General features: G+C 42.5%; 1 protein-coding gene across 1 annotated transcript in view; it reads right to left on the reverse strand.

Annotated features, from left to right (window-relative positions):
* Window positions 1–19,420, reverse strand: part of KCNH1 (potassium voltage-gated channel subfamily H member 1) — a 2,382,450-nt gene that overhangs the window by 1,036,804 nt on the left and 1,326,226 nt on the right. Inside the window, exon 10 of the mRNA XM_069608514.1 lies at window positions 6,244–6,496. Within this exon, the coding sequence (XP_069464615.1) occupies window positions 6,244–6,496 (253 nt within the window). The remainder of the gene's footprint in view (window positions 1–6,243; window positions 6,497–19,420) is intronic.

Raw genomic sequence — 19,420 nt, forward strand, 5'->3', positions numbered from 1 at the left:
CATTGTTAAAGGGACGTTATGGTTAAGTTGCGCTACTAAAAACCTATGAAATTCAGTGAAAAAACTTTGTTAAAGGGACGTTATGGTTCCAAGTAAAACCGAAAAACCCTTGAAATTCGCCAGTTATGGTAAGATAAGCAACCATAACTCGCGCCACTACCGTGCACTGCTAAGACTAACACCCAGGACATCAAAGATGACATCACAAATGTCATTGATGACATCACTGATGACATCACAAATTGATCACTGATGACATTACATGTGTGGCTCCCCCTTTTTTCCTTTACTGACATATCTAGGCCACATGGTTTTCTTCAGTAACAGTAAGGAATTAAAAGTGGAAAAGGTAGTATATTTGTAGACTTATCCTTCAAGTATGTTCTTACAATAATTCCCTTAGGGTCCAGTCATATCATATGAAACATATACATAGGAGAAGACACAAGCTTCTTATACTCTAAGACACTACTTTCATTAGAGTCCAGGCACATCATGTGATATATATACATAGGGCAAGTAACAGCTTTGAAACAGAACAATCATTTATCTGCATAAAGGTAATCAGTTAGTTTATGAACACTTTTTGCCACTACTGCTGCTGTTTTTCTCTTACTTCAATTTCTTTGTATATACTCATATTTGTATGTGGTGTTGTCTCTTTTTGTTTTGTCTGTAATAATGCAATTATGTAGTAAGTGGGTTTTATTATCTACTTATCACATGTTTCATAGTATTCAAAAGTCTAATAAGAAAACAGTTATCATTTCACTATTTAACATGGCAAGCTTATGAATATTGCATCTCCATCATGTTTGCTGCACACAATACCTACGTTTCTACATGAGCGTGTTAGTATACTGGATGGACTAATTAGCCCTTGATATTTATTCCAATGATCCTTCACACGTTTTTTATTAACATTACAATAAGAAACCCTTGTACAGACTTTTCATGAAAGGTAAATGCACATGTGATGTCATCAGTGATGTCATCTATGACATTTGTGACGTCATCGTTGATGTCCTGGGTGTTAGTCTTAGCAGTGCACGGTAGTGGCGCGAGTTATGGTTGCTTAGGTTACCATAACTGGCGAATTTCAAGGGTTTTTCTGTTTTACTTGAAACCATAACGTCCCTTTAACAAAGTTTTTTCACTGAATTTGATAGGTTTTTAGTAGCGCAACTTAACCATAACGTCCCTTTAACAAAGTTTTTTCACTGAATTTCAAAGGTTTTTAGTAGCGCACCTTAACTATAACGTCCTTTTAACAACGTTTTTTCACTGAATTTCATAGGTTTTTAATAGCGCAACTTAACCATAACGTCCCTTTAACAAAGTTTTTTCACTGAATTTAATTGGTTTCTATTAGTGTAACTTTACCATAATGTCCCTTTAACAAAGTTTTTTCATTGATTTTCATAGTTTTTTAATAGTGCAACTTAACCATAACGTCCCTTTAACACATTTGTTTAATTGAATTTCATAGTTTTTCATTAGTGCAACGTAACCATAAGCTCCTTTTCAATGGATGAAGGCCACTAGCATCCTAGGTTCTCAAAGTGGGAACCCGGGTGGTAAAAAAAAGATTTTTCTTTTTTCCTTTATGCAGAGAAATGATTGCTCTGTTTCAAAGCTGTTACTTACCCTATCTATATATATCACATGATGTGTCTGGACCCTAAGGAAAATAGTGTGAGTACAACATATGAAAATCTGAGCATATACAGGGAAAGTACAGTAAGAAAAAAACATCAAAACTATCAGAAAGTGCTGATAACTCTACTGATAATTTTAATGCACAAAAAGGATTGCTGTCTTTCAAGGTTGTGTCTTCCCCTATGTATATGTTTCATATGATATGACTGGACCATATGGGAATTATTGTAAGAACATACTTGAAGGATAGGTCTACAGATATAGTACATTTACAATTTTTAGTTCCTGACTGTTACTGAAGAAAATCATGTGGCCTAGATATGTCAGGAAAGGAAAAAAGGGGGCGTCAGACATGTGATGTCATCAGTGATGTCCTGGATGTTAGGCTTAGCAGTGCACGGTGGTGGCGCGAGTTATGGTTGCTTAGCTTACCATAACTGGCGAATTTCAAGGGTTTTTCGGTTTTACTTGGAACCATAACGTCCCTTTAACAAAGTATATATATATATATATATGTATATATATATATATATATATTCACAACACCAAGAAAGTTATGGTGGGTTTAAAAAGGTTTTATAAAAAACCTTTCACCTGAAATGTGAAAGTAGTAAAATCCATTTGAGTCAAGTCACAGACTCCACAGGGCCCCTAGTAGCCATCGCTGGAAGTGAAAAACAATTTCCTGGAGAAAAGGTTTGCATTTTGGCTAATTTGCATACCCACAATGCCTTGCTTTTGTGGCTCAGAACTGAAGGTTAACTTCCAGTGATGGCTACTAGGAGCACTGTGGCGTGTGTAACTTGACTCAAATGGATTTTCCTACTTTCACTATATATATATTGGTATATGAATATTATAATATATATATATGCATATATTGTATATATATATATATATATATATATATATATAGTACTATATCATTTACTGCTTTTTCTTGCCCTTCTGCTTTGGTACGCCACCCCGTTTTGACTCTGTTCCACCTATTCTCCACCCAATTACCCTTTCCCCCTATCTCCTCCCCTCCTCCAGCAGGCTACAGTCTGGTCATGAAGACCCCAGGCAGAGTCACAATTTGCTCATCCACGGACTGGGACTCAGCACTTTAAGGCTACTAGGGTGGTGACTGGTGCAGTACAACAACCAATTACCATAACATGACATTGTGGCCAAAATCACAGTTCAATTTCCACTTTAAGTCCAAATTTAGAAGACCAGACTATTATGGTGCTGGGCACAATCAGGTATTCATTTGTGACTTCCCACAACCACAATGTCTTGTTGGAGTTCAACAAGCCATATGCTGCATTGTCATTTCTGTTTTGCAACATGCTTCTCGTAGACATATTCAGAAGTTGTATAGACATCCATGAATTCAACTGATTGCTGGCTGCTCATTGATGTGTGTGGTGGCGGGTCCTAGTGATCACACAATGCAGCTCTGTGATTCGATAACCTCTAGCTAATGTCCAACAGCAACCAATCGTGACCGATTTCAAGAGTCCATATGCCAACAAGAGACAAGTTTAAACATGTATTTCAATGAATACCCAGAGTGTTCAAAGTTTGGGATCATACTCATTGCACTTTCATCAAAATCAGGATGTTCTTAAGGGCTTATAAAACTTTACTTTTCAAATATTCTAACTCCTGAAGTCGGTCACACTCTTAATTTTGCAGCACACTTTACCTCAAACAAACCACAAGAGACTTTGGAGAAAATAAAACCTCTCAGATTGATAATCCAAAATAATATTCCTTCAGAATCGTGGCTTTAAAACAGCATCAAATAAACATTTGCAATGCAAAAATATCAAATCCTATTCATATTGCAAGGTCTATGAGATGGGCGATTAGACATGCACATCAATGTATTGCATTATCGATTACCTAGAAAATTAAGAATGAACGCCTGCATTTAGCATGCTCATGGCTTTCTTTTGCATCACTTTCATCCGCTCACACCTTCACATTGTGAACACCAGCCACATAAATTAATCAACCCTTCAAGAGAAGCAATGTGGACTGCTTTTATGTGTTTAGTTCAGGGTGGCCTGCCACCTTCCTGGTAAGAATCGCTTACAAGATTCAAATTAAGATGCAACAACCTGAGTAACATCTTTGGATTGAATGTCTAAACCAACTTGTCATCAAACTCGACTTCATTCACCAGACCCGTGTCAACATGTGCTTTCAGCTATCATATAGTAATCAAACTCCTATTTGGGCCTCATTTCGATTTTGGCGGTAATTCGGTGGTAAATGTGCCATAATCGTTCCTGTTACCTCCACTTGTTCCCTGGATTATGACAGGTGGGAAGGCAGAGTAATTGTCATTTTTGGAATCCATAGGACTCCAGGTGGTTTTGTATGCAAATTGAGAGGAGCTGTACTTCTTCTGCAGTAATTGTGCCAATGGGCCTCATTACAAGTCTGCCGGTAACCCAGCTGGTGCTACAAGCGGGTGCCGCCGGACTTGCTATATTTACCGGCGCCTGGCTTGCCAGAATCACTGTGGGATTATGACTCCAGTGTTCCAGGAAATCAGGCGCCGGTAAATGTTAATCCCCATTCCCATTTGACTCCCATAGGACACAATGGGAATGGGGACCACGGAAGCACCGGCACCGTTAATAATGGTGCCAGTGCTTCTGTGAAATTCTGCGGGCGGGTGCCGTTGAGTCGTACTATGCTGGTCCGGTAACAACGCTGCTGGTAGGCTTACCAGCACCGTTGTTACCGGACCAGCAAACTCAGAACAAGGCCCAATGGCTGCCCTTAAAGTGAATGATTTCTTCCGGTCTCGTGCTGGAGATAAATCCTCCACTTAAAGGCTAAACTCGGAATTCGGCTGGGTGGTAAAAACAATGGTAATTACATTACCGCCAAATAAAGTACCATTCAAGGATTGACCACCACTTTTTACTGCACCGTTGAACTCATAATGATGCCCTATAAGCCATCTATTTAAAGAGAGAGCGCTACAAAGTAGATAACCATGTCTTCAGTGAAAGCACTATTCAAGAACGCAGGGAGTTAACATTGTAGTCAAGAGAGTATATTATCTGCATTATATTTAAGTCTGGGCACAAAACATTGTGGCACCTTCGCCAGCTAATTATATATAATAATTCCAAAATGTCCATTGCAAAAAGAAATCTACAAGAAAATGAAATTACACTTTTCCAAATGATCTCCCTAGATGATGCGTCTCAAACAAACAATGATACAAGATGAAAAGAAAAAGCAAGAAACGGCAGATCACTGTTGGAAGGCCAGATCATAAACCACCCAACTACATCAACAGGTGGCTGAAGAGTTTTTATCTAGGGAGTTTATCGATCCCTTTCTCTGGCAACTGTTGTATTGTCTTAATGTCCAACAAACACCAAAGAGAAAACAAGGCACATTCCAACAACAGTCGGACAGTATCTGTAATGCTGATCTTGCAAGTCTATCAATCACTACTAAATGATGTTGGCATTAATCTTTTACTTTGTAAATAAGTCTGCGAAAATGATGGTAGTACCCTATACCTTATTTTTACTGCATTTTCCTGATCAATTAACATAACTGTTTAAATCCACTTACCCACAAAATACTCTGAAGACACTTGCTTAGAATATTCTTGCAATCATTTATATCAATCATTAATTCTACCATTGGATCATTAGCCAATATGGATGATGACACGTCCAGGTGCATCTCTGCAATATTTATATTGCCTATTATAACATGGCTGCTTGCTCGTCCATTGTTATATAATATTTCTTAGGATACTGTAGAAATTCCATTTTCACATAGTGATATCCTTTAACACAACAATAATAATAATTTAATAATTTAGCATTTATATAGCGCTACGAACCCTCGGGTATCTGAGTGCTGCTTATTATTACCCACGGTGTGTGGTGCTCATTTATCGACCTCAGAAGGATGAAAGGGTGAGTTTGGCCCTGCGTCAGCAGGCTCTGCACAGATGTCAAAGTGAGCACTCTACTCGCTGTGCTATCGGACCGGACATGATTTATGGGTGTCGCTTAAGACACTAGTTCCCAATGTTTTTTTACAGTAATTTGCACTTTCAGTATTTGGGATAGTAGAACATACCCCATGTGAATAGTAGATCAAAATATGATGCCATGGAATAGACAAAAAGAGAACGACCAGGACCTGTAAATACATGCAAGATAAAGCAAGTGATCAAATAGACATATTTATCTTAAACAGGAAGAAACTGAAGGAAACAATTACAAATGTAGAAAAAAAGATACATTGAAAGGAGAAACTAAAATGTGATTTAGGGATGATTAAAAAGTAGAAGGGACATAAAGGTGGGTCAAAAACAGGACATGGTTAGACAGTGGCAAGCTAAGAAAAGAAAATAAAGACAAAAGTGGGAGAAAGGAAATGTAGTTGTGTGTAAATTAGGACAGGTAAGAAGAATTAGCCAAATGATGGTGTGGGTAGTAAATAAATGGAGCAAGTGGCCCATTAAGGAACCATACGTGCCTAGTGAAACAGAGCACCAAAAAGACAGTCAGCAGACAATGTCATTTAGCAAAAGAACATTTGACTTACCTAAAATAGCCACAACTTCATCATCCTGGATAACTTCCAAAGATCCAGAAACCACAAAACAAAGTGTGTCTATACTCTCCCCTGCATGGTAAATCAGGTCCCCAGGGGCACAGTGCACAGTCTGGAACTCCATGGCTAGAGCTCGAAGGCACCCATCACTCGCCAATCTAAACGCAGGATGCTCTTTGAAGACCTTCCTGTTCAGATGGACACATATGTCCGCCCGCATGTCCTTCGGGCAAATTTGTAAAACCTAAGATAAAATAGGAGGCTTAGTGTTGCACTCTCTTTTAAATAACAAATTCTGATCTCAACACCATAACACAACAAATATCCATAAGGAACTATACTATTTTTAGACGGTATGTGCTTTATCTCATGCCACAAACAAATGTTGAAAGAAGACACCTAGGAACATGAAAACATCATTATGGTTGAAAAATCATTTGCACAAGATATGCAATTCCACAGTGAACACTCTGGTAATCGCACTGCTAGGCCCTGCAACCCACGTGTTGTCTCTCTATCTTGCATGAATTCAAAATAGAGATCTGACTATTCCCAAACAGAGCAAATGAACCTTATATTAATTAAATCCAAATGCCTATGGCATATAATTTATTATCTGCAAGGTTTATTTTTTATAATATAAAGCCTTGTTTTGCCTGGCGAAATCCTAAGGATGTACCGGCATCCATCAAAGTTCCACACTGTCTTAAAATATTGAACGTTCTAAACAAGTAAAACATAGGCAGGAGAAAATAGTTTCACAACACTTTTATGATTACTTGTCACTGTTACCTTTTGATAGAAAAATGGCAAATAAATCTTGGTGCAATGATAAATCATTGCAGGTCGTACATATGCAATAAAGCAATAAAGCAGAGATGGTGGAACATCATCTAACTGAAGGCTGTGTCACTGTAATAAACTCTCTGCACGGCTCCTTCACCAGACGTAGCTAGCTCAAGGCGGGTCTATGGTGGATGCAAAAAAGACTACACCTCGTCTCCCATTGTCCCTGCACCATTTCTTGTTGCACACATGAAGCTGTGTTTTGATTACCACCTCCTATCCTAAGGAACATATTCAGAGAAACCTTCCTGCAAGCCACATTCGGTCAGTAGACTTACAGATAATCCATATGACTTCAAAGACTTAATGAGCTAAAAGCTTATCCGAGTGTCGGGTACAATACTATAGAATCACTGTGGAGCCCTGAGGGCTGAAACCAATCACTGAGGCTTCAGGACTGTGCCAAAGGCCACCCACATTTGTGTGTAGTTTTATCTCACTCTAGCCCTTTTTTGGTTCAGGGTCCCTCTGTGGTTTTGTTCAGTGACTCACTGAGATGGTTTATTGCATATGATGGTGCCATGCAAATACAATGGGCCTCATTACAAGTTTGCCGGTCCGGGAACTACGGTACTGGTAAGCTTTCCGGTACCGTAGTTCCCAAACCGGCAAACTACGAGTTGTGCTCACGGATGCCTTTCTGCCCGCCAGGTCTGACCTGGCAAGCAGAGCGGCACCCGCAAGCACAGCATGTCGGATGCACGGCACCATTCTGAATGGTGCCGGTGCATCCGACCTCCCCATTCCCATTGAGCCCTAATGGGAATGGGGAGCATTCTGTTCCGGCGCCCACGAATGGGCAATTACCAGGTCCGGCAGGGCCGTAATGACCCAGTAATTGCCCATTCGCAGACGCTGGAAATTTTCAGAAGTTTGGCGGCAGCCTACTGGTTTTACCGGCAAGGCTACCGCCAAACATATAATGAGGCCCAATGCCTCTATCACGCATTATAGATCTGTTGACAAATAAGGAGATATTTGGTACTAAGAATAATGTACATTGCCCACATCAAAGGCATATTGATATAGAACATCATTAGTTCAATAAAATAATTTAATTTTACCTAATTGATTCTTAACCATTAGAGTTACTAGTCATATTTGATTGCTTGGAACTAGTTGTTGCTATTAAAGGTTTTTGCAAAACCAATCTAAGAGTACATGACCATGAAATTTGTTCATTAAGCCTTATATATTGAGGGCGGGGGGTCATTATCATGGTGCACATGCCAGCCCCGAAGGTTTGGCTAAAGCTGGGGAAGGGCGATTACCCAAAGTGGTAATGGCCTCTCTAAGAAGTCTGTGGCTTTTAGCATATTGTGGCATTTGCATTATAAGTATGTGAGTAATGGTTTCTGGGGCTGCCCAGTGATAAGGGAGTTCTGGTCACAAGTGAAAGAAAGAGTGACCTGCACAGACATCGAAATCGAGGTAGACGAGCCTACGGCCTGTATCCTGGGCAGATATAGGGGAAACAGGAAAAACAAACCCCTAAATAAGCTCATAGACCTTATATACATAATGGCTAAGTGAAGCATAGCCATGGGGTGGAAAAGCCCCAGAGGACTGCATATGACCCTATGGTGGGGAGATCTTATGAAGTGGATTACAGCTGAAAACGCTGCATGGGAAACGGCAATCCAAGTGCAGAGACTAGACTCCAGCGAGGAACTGCACCATTGGGTGGCCCTGACAGTGCCCTTGCTTCACCCTGAGTTGAAGGATAGTGACCTGGGCGGAGAGGGTGGCCTAGACCAGGGAACGGACTCGAGAGGATCAGTGAACTAACCGTGGTCTTGGAGGAGTGAAGGGAAGGTGGGAGGGGGGTTGGAGTTACTTTTCTGATATGCATATTAATTGTTTATTGGTTCTGTTACTTCATGTTATTAAACCAATAAAGAAATAAAACATTTAAAAAAAGTATGTGAGTAATGTTGGAGCAGTATAACTGTTTGAAGCCATAGCTAGATTTTATTAACTGCATTCTAAGAATCATAATTGTCTAACAGACAGTCAATAATGCCTGCTATGTTCTAAAAAGCTAAAAGCATTCTACATGGTCCCAACACATTTACCGACACTTATTTTACAGCCATAACATATTAGCTGTGCAACTAAAGGGGTGAGTTATGCTTATAGGGTTTGATCAAATATATGCATATAGTCATGCAATTTTAGTAATGCTGATAGGGCTTGATCAAACCACAGCAGACACAGTTTCTCCATCGCACCTCCAACCATAGTTGACACTGGGAATATATGCCCAACATCTCATGTATATGTTGGTTGGCCCGCACCATCCACAACTTTAAAACCATCCTACTGTAGGAAGGTTTTAACAAGCTTATAAGAACATTTTCAGGTTCTGTGCCTAATTCCCAGATCCTCGCAGGCTAGAGAGAGCAGAGGTATGGGTTTTTCCCCAAATAAATACTAATTGTTAATTATCTTCACCATTTTAGTTATGCTTATAGGGTTTGATGAAACCACAGCAGACACAGTTTTTCCATCACACCTCCAACCATAGTTGGCACAAGACGCTGAAGTACAATATTATCCTCCAGACACCAATGGCGTTTAAGGCCCCAGAGATCCCACAGATTCATGACTGCAAAGCTATAAATGTATTGTGCCTATGTCGAGTCTAATAACACATATAGGTGTTGACTGTGGAACAGTCTAGGTAAGCTTCCAACGCTATAACCCACTTTCTACAAGCTATGTGAGATCACTATTAATGTACAATCAAAATCATGTATCATCAAAATTAAGAGTTTTTTAGAAAAATACCTGGAAAGTCCCCATTGTCCTGGTTAATTCAGAACAGGCCCATCACCATCATTGGTCTCACCCACTGTGCAAACTGGCAAAATCTGAAGGCCAAGGCAGTGGGCCTCATTACGAGTCCGGCGGTAACCTGCTGGTTTTTCCCGCCAGACTCGTATTACTATTCCGCCTCCGTGATTCCCGGAATTACCGGGGCATTACGACCCCGGTGTCCCAGGAATTCCGGAGGCTGAATTCGGTAAATCGGGAATTCGGTAAATCCCCATTCCCGTTCTCGTGATGGTGCTGGTGTTTCCATGTCCGCCACTCAAACACCAAGAATAAGGTTAAATACATAATTCCTATTGGGGTGTGGACTATGAGAATGCTATTATCGGTATCCATAACTACTAACACATGGCTTCCAATACACCTCTGCAGAAGGATATTACTTACTGAATTAGGCCAGAGATCTACTAAAAGCTAAATGATAAATTGTCATGGAAATGCATAGCACCATTCTTTGGTGGAATGTGTGATCTGTGTCATGCATCCATTCTTATTCATGCCTGGGTCTCTGAATGCCATCACTCTGCACATTCAAAACATTTTGAACAGATATTCCAGGTTTCATGCTTTACTCATAATAACTGGTTTAAATGCTGCCAAGCCAAGGAAACAGTGAGAAAGGCACCCCTAGAGGACTGTTTCTTTGCAGCATGAAGCCTAGGTTAAATATCAAAACACCTCTTTTAAAAGTCATTTAGAACTGAGAAATTGCATCATAATCATTTGATTGCTCCTACAAAAATCGAAGTGCAAAAATTGTAAAAAAATCTTACAAATGCAATCAAGGATGGCTATCAGCTGGTATGAAACAGTGGCATCATAGACACCTCTTAAAAGTTAGAAAAATATCTGATCCCTTCCAAGATGACAAAACTACCCTTATCAGTCTTGTCAATCCCCTTGAACATTCAGAATAGATCCCCTCTAACTGGATTTTCATTTAGTGCAACATCTCTAGAACCATCCAATATAAATATCTATCACACCACAACATTATCTTAGATATAATGATTACGTGGGTGTCGTATGATGGTTAAGGAGCACACCTGTGGTGCTATTTTACAGTTTATCAAAAGCATACAGAATGGCTGTATGTCACCAGTAGAAATAACCTTCATCTGTGTGAAGACGTTCCCAGTCATTTTTATTGAGGCCATTTTCAAGTATGTACAGTTCCTCATTAGACAGTTTTCTTTTGTGCTTTATGCAAACATAATTTCTGACTAGAGGTGAGTGAAATACATTCTTGTGGCCATAGTGATATAACACTTAAGTAGTTTCCTTACTTTCCTCCCAGTCTAGGATTTGAAAATGTATATTAGAAAAGGATCAGCACTGGTTATCTTAAAGAAAACAGTTGATAAGGAAGCCCCCTAGAGGAAAGAAGAAATAGTGGACTCCAAAACTGTATATAGTGTTCATGCTTTAAAGAGACATGTTTTCTGGTCCCTTTGTGGATAGCTTTACATCATAAGAATTGGTTCATATCTCATATTTTAGGACAAGATAGTAGAGTTATGGTCCTCATTTGGACAAAAAGTAGAATTCCAATTAAAATCTATAATAATTTTCTCCAGGGGATTGCCTATTCTTTTACTTTCTCTGAAAATCCATCAGAGTTGGAAAACCTGAAACATCCTGTAGATAACCGGACACAATCAAATTTTGACAATGAAGAACATTTATTTAAGAATAATGGATCCCATGTTTGATAAACATGAGGAAAAATACAACAGGAAAATTTGGTAGAGGAGGTGCACTCTGAGTTTATATTTTCTTTATGTTAATCTAAGTCTCTGTGAGAATTAATTTGAATACTTAGGTGCAATCCGTTAAGCCTGTGCTACCAGACTAAAAAACTGAGTGAATTGTATATGGTCAACCGTTGTATCGGAAAATATAACAGATACACACTTCTGTGCTGCACCACGACAGCCAAATATTGTTCTATAAACTTCACGTGCATGACAACTTGCTTATGTAAAAAACACAAACTTTTGTGTGTGTTTATTTCTTTCGTAACAAGGATTTTCTGTTATCTCATTCAGTATATCATAGGCACATTGCATATTATATTGTCATATACAAACTTGTTCGTGTATGCCTGTTTCAATAATATTTGTTTTTCCAATTACAGTTTTAATCACATCATGATTCTTCAACAAACAATACTTCATTCATTTGTAGTCAAATTGTTCCAAAATGTCTTGATATCCTTGGTTTATTGTCCCAGTTTTACACAAGCCCTCTTGCAGGCTTTTAGGATTCTAACCTATGGGTTCCACTACACGTTTCAGGCAATGTGGTCGCCCTTCTTCAGGTGGGGATATCAATTTTTCTGTCTTTTTTTGTTCTGCAAAATCAATGCGTACAGTTATCTGCATTAGTTTCTATTACTTTCTACAATCATTCTCTGTATACGTCTGACCGTTAACACTTGACTAACCTTGGTCCCGGTGAACCGGTATGTGGCAATACTCTGCACACTTCTGTGTGGTGACTGTGTGTCTCTTAGTTTCTCTTTTGTACAACTTCTTATTTTCAGAGTTCCACCACTATAGGAGATCAAGTTAAAAGCCTGGATTCAGTCATTGATTTTGCAGAAAAAAAGACAGAAAAATTGATATCCCCACCTGAAGAAGGGCGAACACATTGCCCGAAACGTGTAGTGGAACCCATAGGTTAGAATCCTAAAAGCCTGCAAGAGGGCTTGTGTAAAACTGGGACAATAAACCAAGGATATCAAGACATTTTGGAACAATTTGACTACAAATGAATGAAGTATTGTTTGTTAAAGAATCATGATGTGATTAAAACTGTAATTGGAAAAAAAATTCTTATTGAAACAGGCATACACAAACAAGTTTGTATATAACAATGTAATATGCAATGTGCCTATGATATACTGAATGAGATAACAGATTATCCTTGTTACGAAAGAACTGAACACACACACAAGTTTGTGTTTTTTACATAAGCAAGTTGTCATATACGTGAAGTTTATTGAACAATATTTGACTGTCATAGTGCAGCACAGAAGTGTGCATCTGTTATGTTTTCAGGTACAACGGTTGACCATATACAATTCACTCAGAAAAATACAACAGGGCCATGGTGTTTCATTTTGCACATCACCTGGGAAATGTGGCCATGTGGTTTAAATAAGTGCACAGCCTTGTACATTTTATCAGAATCCTCACCTTCTCTTTACAAAGTTAAATAACACATATGTTTACACTGTTTCTGTAATGTGTATATTATTTAGACTGGCAGTCAAATGTTGAATTTAAATTGTATTTCTTTTCATAACAGCAATAGACTTAACAACTGCACTGTCATCCTTTAAATACTGTATGTTAGAGAAATTGTTGTAGTTGCAACAGTAAATGAACACCTTTGAATTTTAAACACATCAGGGATAAATGATTTGGGGAGAAATATTTGTCCAGGTTGTATACAACCACCCCTGTTACCTGTCTAAAATATTTTGTATCTATTAAATCAGGGGGTGTAGTCTCTGGGAATGCCAACCTGTTAACAGAACCAATGGAAACACTCAACCAATCAAAAACAATGATTTCAAATGACACAATGTGGGAACATTTAGATCCCATGATAGTCAAAACCCATAGAAATTAGGGAGAGCCTTTAGAATTTTGGAAGTGGTGCATGCTGAAATGGGATAATACATTGAGAAGTGGGAAAACTCACCAATGGGTTTATTTAGAGAAATCCTGAAGCAGACTTTGCCCAAACTAGCCCTCCTTCTGTGAAACTGATTGAAAACAGTGAATGGTGGGCCTAGCTGACTGGGCAGAATTTCCTGAAAGCTGTGGCGGGCATGCTGGTTATGTGCCTTAAAAGAAAAACCCAGAAGCAAGTAAAAAAGACACAATGCAAAATCTCCTAGAGAATCCTTTATCAATAGGAACTGATGGGAAGATACTGGGGGACTGATTTTGACACTACATTTTTTAACTGATGTATCCAGAAACTGGAATTGTGAACCGGTATACAATTCTTCATAATTTTACAGTGGGTTATGCAATTTCAACTTCTGGAAGGCATAACTATATAGAAAATAAATACCGTGGGATAAAAGGGAGATAGCTCACCTCCATTCCCAGAATATGATGCACTTTAAAATGACTATAGAAACCAATCTAATGATATTGCACATAAGGGAGAGAACCTTGCATTAGATAGACCCAGTCTCCAAATTGAAATGGGGGGGAGAGTTTGTATATTTCCAGGAAATCATACATTCATATTCCCACATTGTGTAAATGACCCAATATTGTGTGTGTTCTAAAATTGAACGCACAGATTGCCTAAACCAAAGCAGATAGATTCCTATTGCAATCTACCACAGTTTGTATTTCACATACATGCATGCATGCATACACTAGAAGCTCTCAGCACCATATACTTGTATATGATAGTGTGCTTCGAAGATTGTGTATATATGTTGGATGTTGAAACATTCACTCTAATAACAACACTTGTCAGCGATAATGTATGGTGGAGAATATAAATTGTATTACATTTTCTGTGGTCAGTTAGAATAAGAAATGATACAAACCAAAATTGAGCAACATTAGGGAGGCATCTTTCTTTTGTTTGCTTCATTATTCAAATAAATTAGACATTTAATTCCAAATACAACCTGATTCTTGTCCCAGAATTTCTGGGTGAAGTGTTGCAATGGGCAGTGTTAGATCAGGGGGTGCTGTGTCAGAAGAATTAAAAATTATATTCACAAGATATCTGAAAAGGCAGCATTCCAATCGCAGGACCTACCTATTCCTGAAGATTTTTTAGATTATGATTAAAGACTATGGGGGTCATTACGAGTCGGGCGGTAGGGGATACCGGGCACCGGTAAGTAGACCGGTGCCGGTAATACCCTATCGCCCAATTCCGAGGTCCCCTAACGGCCTTCCCCATTCTCATTGAGCCCTATCGGGGCTCAAATGGGAATGGGGAATGGTTGGTGGAATGGGGACTTACCGGTCCCGCAAGGGTCGGACTAGACCGGTAAGTCCCCATTGCACCACACCGGACTCGTCCCGTTATTGGACGCAGTCATGGCGCATATAGCGCCATGACTTCCTCTATTCTCGGAATGAGGCCCTATATCGCAATTCCCTGTCACAAACCACAATCCTTGTTTTACTCAATAAAAGCAACTGGAGGTTTGTTCAATACTATGGTTCTGGCAGGGACAATTCAACCTATCTTTGCATAATATCTGTACATTCATAGAATAAACATTAGGAAATGCCAGGAGGCAGAGTGGACTAGTCCTCATATTAGTCATCGATCTTTGAACAGTGGACTCAAACTTCCACTTCAGTGTTCAGAAAATTGCATACCATGTTTTATTATGAAGCTTAATCACCTTCTATTCATACACAATTAATAATACTTTCCATCTCTTTTCAATAAAAGACTTAATGATAATTATGAGAAAACGTCAAATTTATATTTGTGTTGCTATGATCTCATGGATGTGATGGTGGTGAAATCTTTCATTAAATGCAGCTCAAACACTGTTTATAGCAAATGGAGGATTACTTTGAAAGAGCTTGTCATCAGTCCAGGACTCTTTTCTCATTAATGAAGGTTATGAGAAACCCTCATTCTCAATGCTGTCCCCACTTGTCAGAGGAGAAATGTCAAACATGTGCACAATTCTTCTCAAGTAAGATTGCAGATATTAGAGAGGAGATACCCCAGATTCAATCTTCAAAGCAGATGTTAAAGTGTAAATCAGGATTTCAAGATGGCCACCAGCAACGAGTAGACGTTCCGATGGCTGCTCCGATATCCCGGGCCAGGTTTGCTGCAGGATCCACCCCCCCCCCGGGGACCAGGCTTTTGGGCTGCAGTAGTGGCAAGCAGATCAGTGGGGGCACAACGGCGGAGGAGTTGTGCCGCGGAGACCCCCAGGATAGCTGCACATGGCCACAAGAAAGGAGGCGTGGGGAAGTTCAGCCCTGCGGCGACCATTAGGAAGCGGCGCGCAGCCACCAGCAGGGAGGCTCTGGCGCGATATGCACCCACGCGAGAGTGGAGCCTGGGTTCCCCCGGGAAGTGCAGCAGAAATTGGGGGCAGCCCAGGTGGGAGACCGTCGTGGAGCAGGGCCCCCCATCTGGGCGGGCCCAAGAGGAGAGCAGCGCCTCCAGGGCAGGTGAGGCGGCAGCGAGTGCCCGGGGGGCAACCCCCCAGAGGAGGGAGCAGCAGTGGGGTCTGGCAGCACGGCACTCTAGGAGCCTTGATGGGGCCCCCGTTGGCTTGGATAGTGTGGCCTGGGGGTGGGGGAGCACCTTGTCCTCCCTCGCCCGACAGCAGATTTGCCACCCGGCGGGTGAAGTGAAAGCAAACGCGAGGAGCGGGAGGAGTGGCATCCCCAGATCCGAGGGAGTGGAGGAAGCTGCGAGCGTCCCGGCGGAACAGGGTTTGGAGGCCCGCGCCACAGTTACACAAGTGCAGGAGAGTGCCCTGGAGAGGTCATTGATGGGGGCAGTGACGGTTGGGATAGAGGCACCATCCTCATGGTGCTCTCCCTCTCTTTCAAGGCTTATCCCAGTAGAGCATTGTGACTGTGAGTCTAGTGGAACTGAGTGGGCACTTGCCAGGAAAGAGGAGTGAGGAAGGAGCAGGAGAGGCCAAACAGCACTACCCACTGGCAGGCGGCAGGGACCAGAAGTGGGCTGCAGCGTACCAGCTATCCAGGACATACCCGGAGAGTAAGGAGAGCACCCCTTGGAGGACGGAGTATCAGGGTCCGGGGGTGTGGGGTCTCCGACCTACCAAGCTGGGATGAGGGGCTTGGGTCGCCGTCCCGATCGCGGCGGGGGCTGCTACCCGGGCCCGGCATAGATGTCCTCCAGGTCTAGAGGGAAATCTGGGGGAGGTGGCCACCCCGCTGGAGCACCCCTGGAAACACTACCCACACTTTGGCCTGCCATGGACAACAGGGACTTGCACAAAACTGGCATTGGCCATTTAAAGGAGCAAAGGGGCAGTGAGGCTGTAGAGGAGTTGGTGCAGATGACGAGGCAAGATCTCAGGGGGGAAATGCAGGCCCTGAGAGAATCTCTGGCTCAATCTTTCCAGGACCAGTTCCAACTCATGAGAACTGACCTCAACGTGGCTCTGGGGGAAAGGACTGATTTATTGGAAAGTGGCCTCCCGGAGAACGAGCAGGAGACAACGGCTAACACTGAGGCCTTAGTCCGGCTAGACTCCGCGACGAGGAACATGGAGGCGATGCTCGAGGACTTGGATCAATATCCAGATTAAGGCGATTCCTTAGGCAGTGACGGATCGACAACTGAAGGAAGAATGTCAGCAGATATTCGCGGAACTCTTGGGCGAGGGGGACCCGAGTTTGATAATACTGGACAGGGCTCACAGAGTCGGTCGGATCCCTAGGGGCCCTAATGCCAGACCCCAGGAAGTCGTGGTCGCCTTCGCCAGATACGGACAGAAGGAAGCGGTGTTGCGGGTAGCCAGACAAAGTGAGCCGGTCCTTTATAAAGGGCAGGAAATTCTGTTGTTCCTGAACCTGGCTGCGAGCACACTGCTGAAAAGAAGGAATATGTGTTCGGTCTTGAAGGAGTTGTCCAAGAATGGGATAAAATACAAGTGGACCTTCCCTTTCGGCTTAGTGTCGAGTGGGAGGGCAGTCAGAAGTATGTGAGCACGCTGCAGGCGGCGGCCAGCATTATAAGCTTGGAGCTGGAGAGTGTGGGAAAGGTCACATTGGGGAGCCTGCGCCCTGTGCGGGTCAAAGAGAGAGGAGCAGACCTTGGGAATGGGGAACTGTGGGGGAGCGGGGCAGGAGGAGGGGTGTGCTGTGGGGCCCCTCGGGGGGGTTGAAAGTCCGGAGCACCAAGGGAGAGGTTAGTGGTAATGGGGTGGGGGCTGGGTGACCAAATCGTCACTGGGGCGGAACACGGTGGTGGTGGACTCATGGGCTGTATGCTATGCCTGGGAGGGAGGAGTAAAATATGTTGGACCAAGCAAGGACGAGACTGTCCGGTGGGTGGGGGAAAAGAGGGTGGGCGGTTGGGGGGTGCAGTCTGGCCCAAAGTTGGGGTTTCTGGGCTGAGGGAAGCATTGGAGGGGTGGGGTGAGGGATATGGGGGGAACATAGCGCCTAGCATTGGGGCATTGGGGGTCTCAGGAAGAGCAGGAGGGTTGGGGATGGGTTCGGAAGGGCAATTAGAGGGAGCGGGGCAGAATACCGTCTTGGTCTTAAGTGGCTAACTCATAATGTGAGGGGGTTAAATTCTCCCCTCAAGCGGGCTAAATTGGAACAATTCACCAGAACACATGTCCCAGACATCTTGGCTATGCAGGAGACCCATCTGCTGCGTAAAGACCAGGGTCGCCTGCGCCTGAAGGGGTTCCAACAGATCCTTTTTGCATCAGGTCCTACAAAGAAAGGGGGGTGGCGCTGGCATTTTGGAGGGGCATGGACTTCAAAATCCAGGATGTCCTTAGGGATAAAAATGGGAGATTCATCATTTTGAGGGGGGATCACATGAGCGCCACTTACACCATAGCCTCGGTCTACGCCCCAAATGTGGGACAGGAGAAGTTCGCGAGGGAGACTCTGGGTGTGTTGGAAAGGTTTGCGAGGGGGCAAGTCATCTTGATTTGAGATCTTAATCTGGCCTGGAACAAGTGGCTGGATCAGACACAACACGAGGGCAGAGGGGGGGCGGTGGCCTCCCCACAGCTGAAGGATCGTTTGAAGGGGCAGGTTTGAGGGACGTGAGGAGGGTGCTGAGTGGGGAGGAAGAGAGCTATACGTTTCTTTCTGATGTGCATAGAACCCAATCTAGAATTGACTACATCTGGGTCTCAGCGAGCTTGGTCGGAGGGGTAGAGCGGGTGGAGGCGGCCCCACTGGGAATCGCCGATCATAGGGTTGTGCAGATGAAACTGCAGTTGGGTAAGTGAGGCCAGGGGTTTGGAGTTGGCATTTTTATGGGGAACTCCTGAGGGACCAGGTGATTAGGGAGGAGATAGGCAACAGCATTAGAGCTTTTTTTGAAAGAAACAATGGCACAGACACAGCATAAGGTGGGATGCGTTCAAGGCTACCCTGAGAGGGGAACTCATCACTTTGAAGGCAGAGAGGAATAGACAACTGCGGCTCTTGGAGGCCCAGCTGGAAGGGAAGTAGAGGCTGAAAGGGTGAGGCTGCAGGATGTCCCCTCAAGGAAAATTCTATATGGAGTACAGGTTAGCAGAGGGGCAATTGGGGAGTCTGAGGACCAAAAAAGCAGAAGAAGCAATGTTAAATCATGTTAAATCATAGGCTTAACTTTTACGCAAAGGCGAATAAGGCACACTCGCTTTTAGCGCGGTTACTAAGGGGTAACAGTGAGCGAAATGTGATCTCAGGCTTAACGGATGAAAGCAGGGAGAGACTTACCCGTTCCGAGGACATTGGGGAGCGATTAGTTA

The sequence above is a fragment of the Ambystoma mexicanum genome, chromosome 4q (genome assembly GCF_040938575.1).
Source record: "Ambystoma mexicanum isolate Mex_15411 chromosome 4q, UKY_AmexF1_1, whole genome shotgun sequence".
Classification (NCBI taxonomy): Eukaryota; Metazoa; Chordata; class Amphibia; order Caudata; family Ambystomatidae; genus Ambystoma; species Ambystoma mexicanum.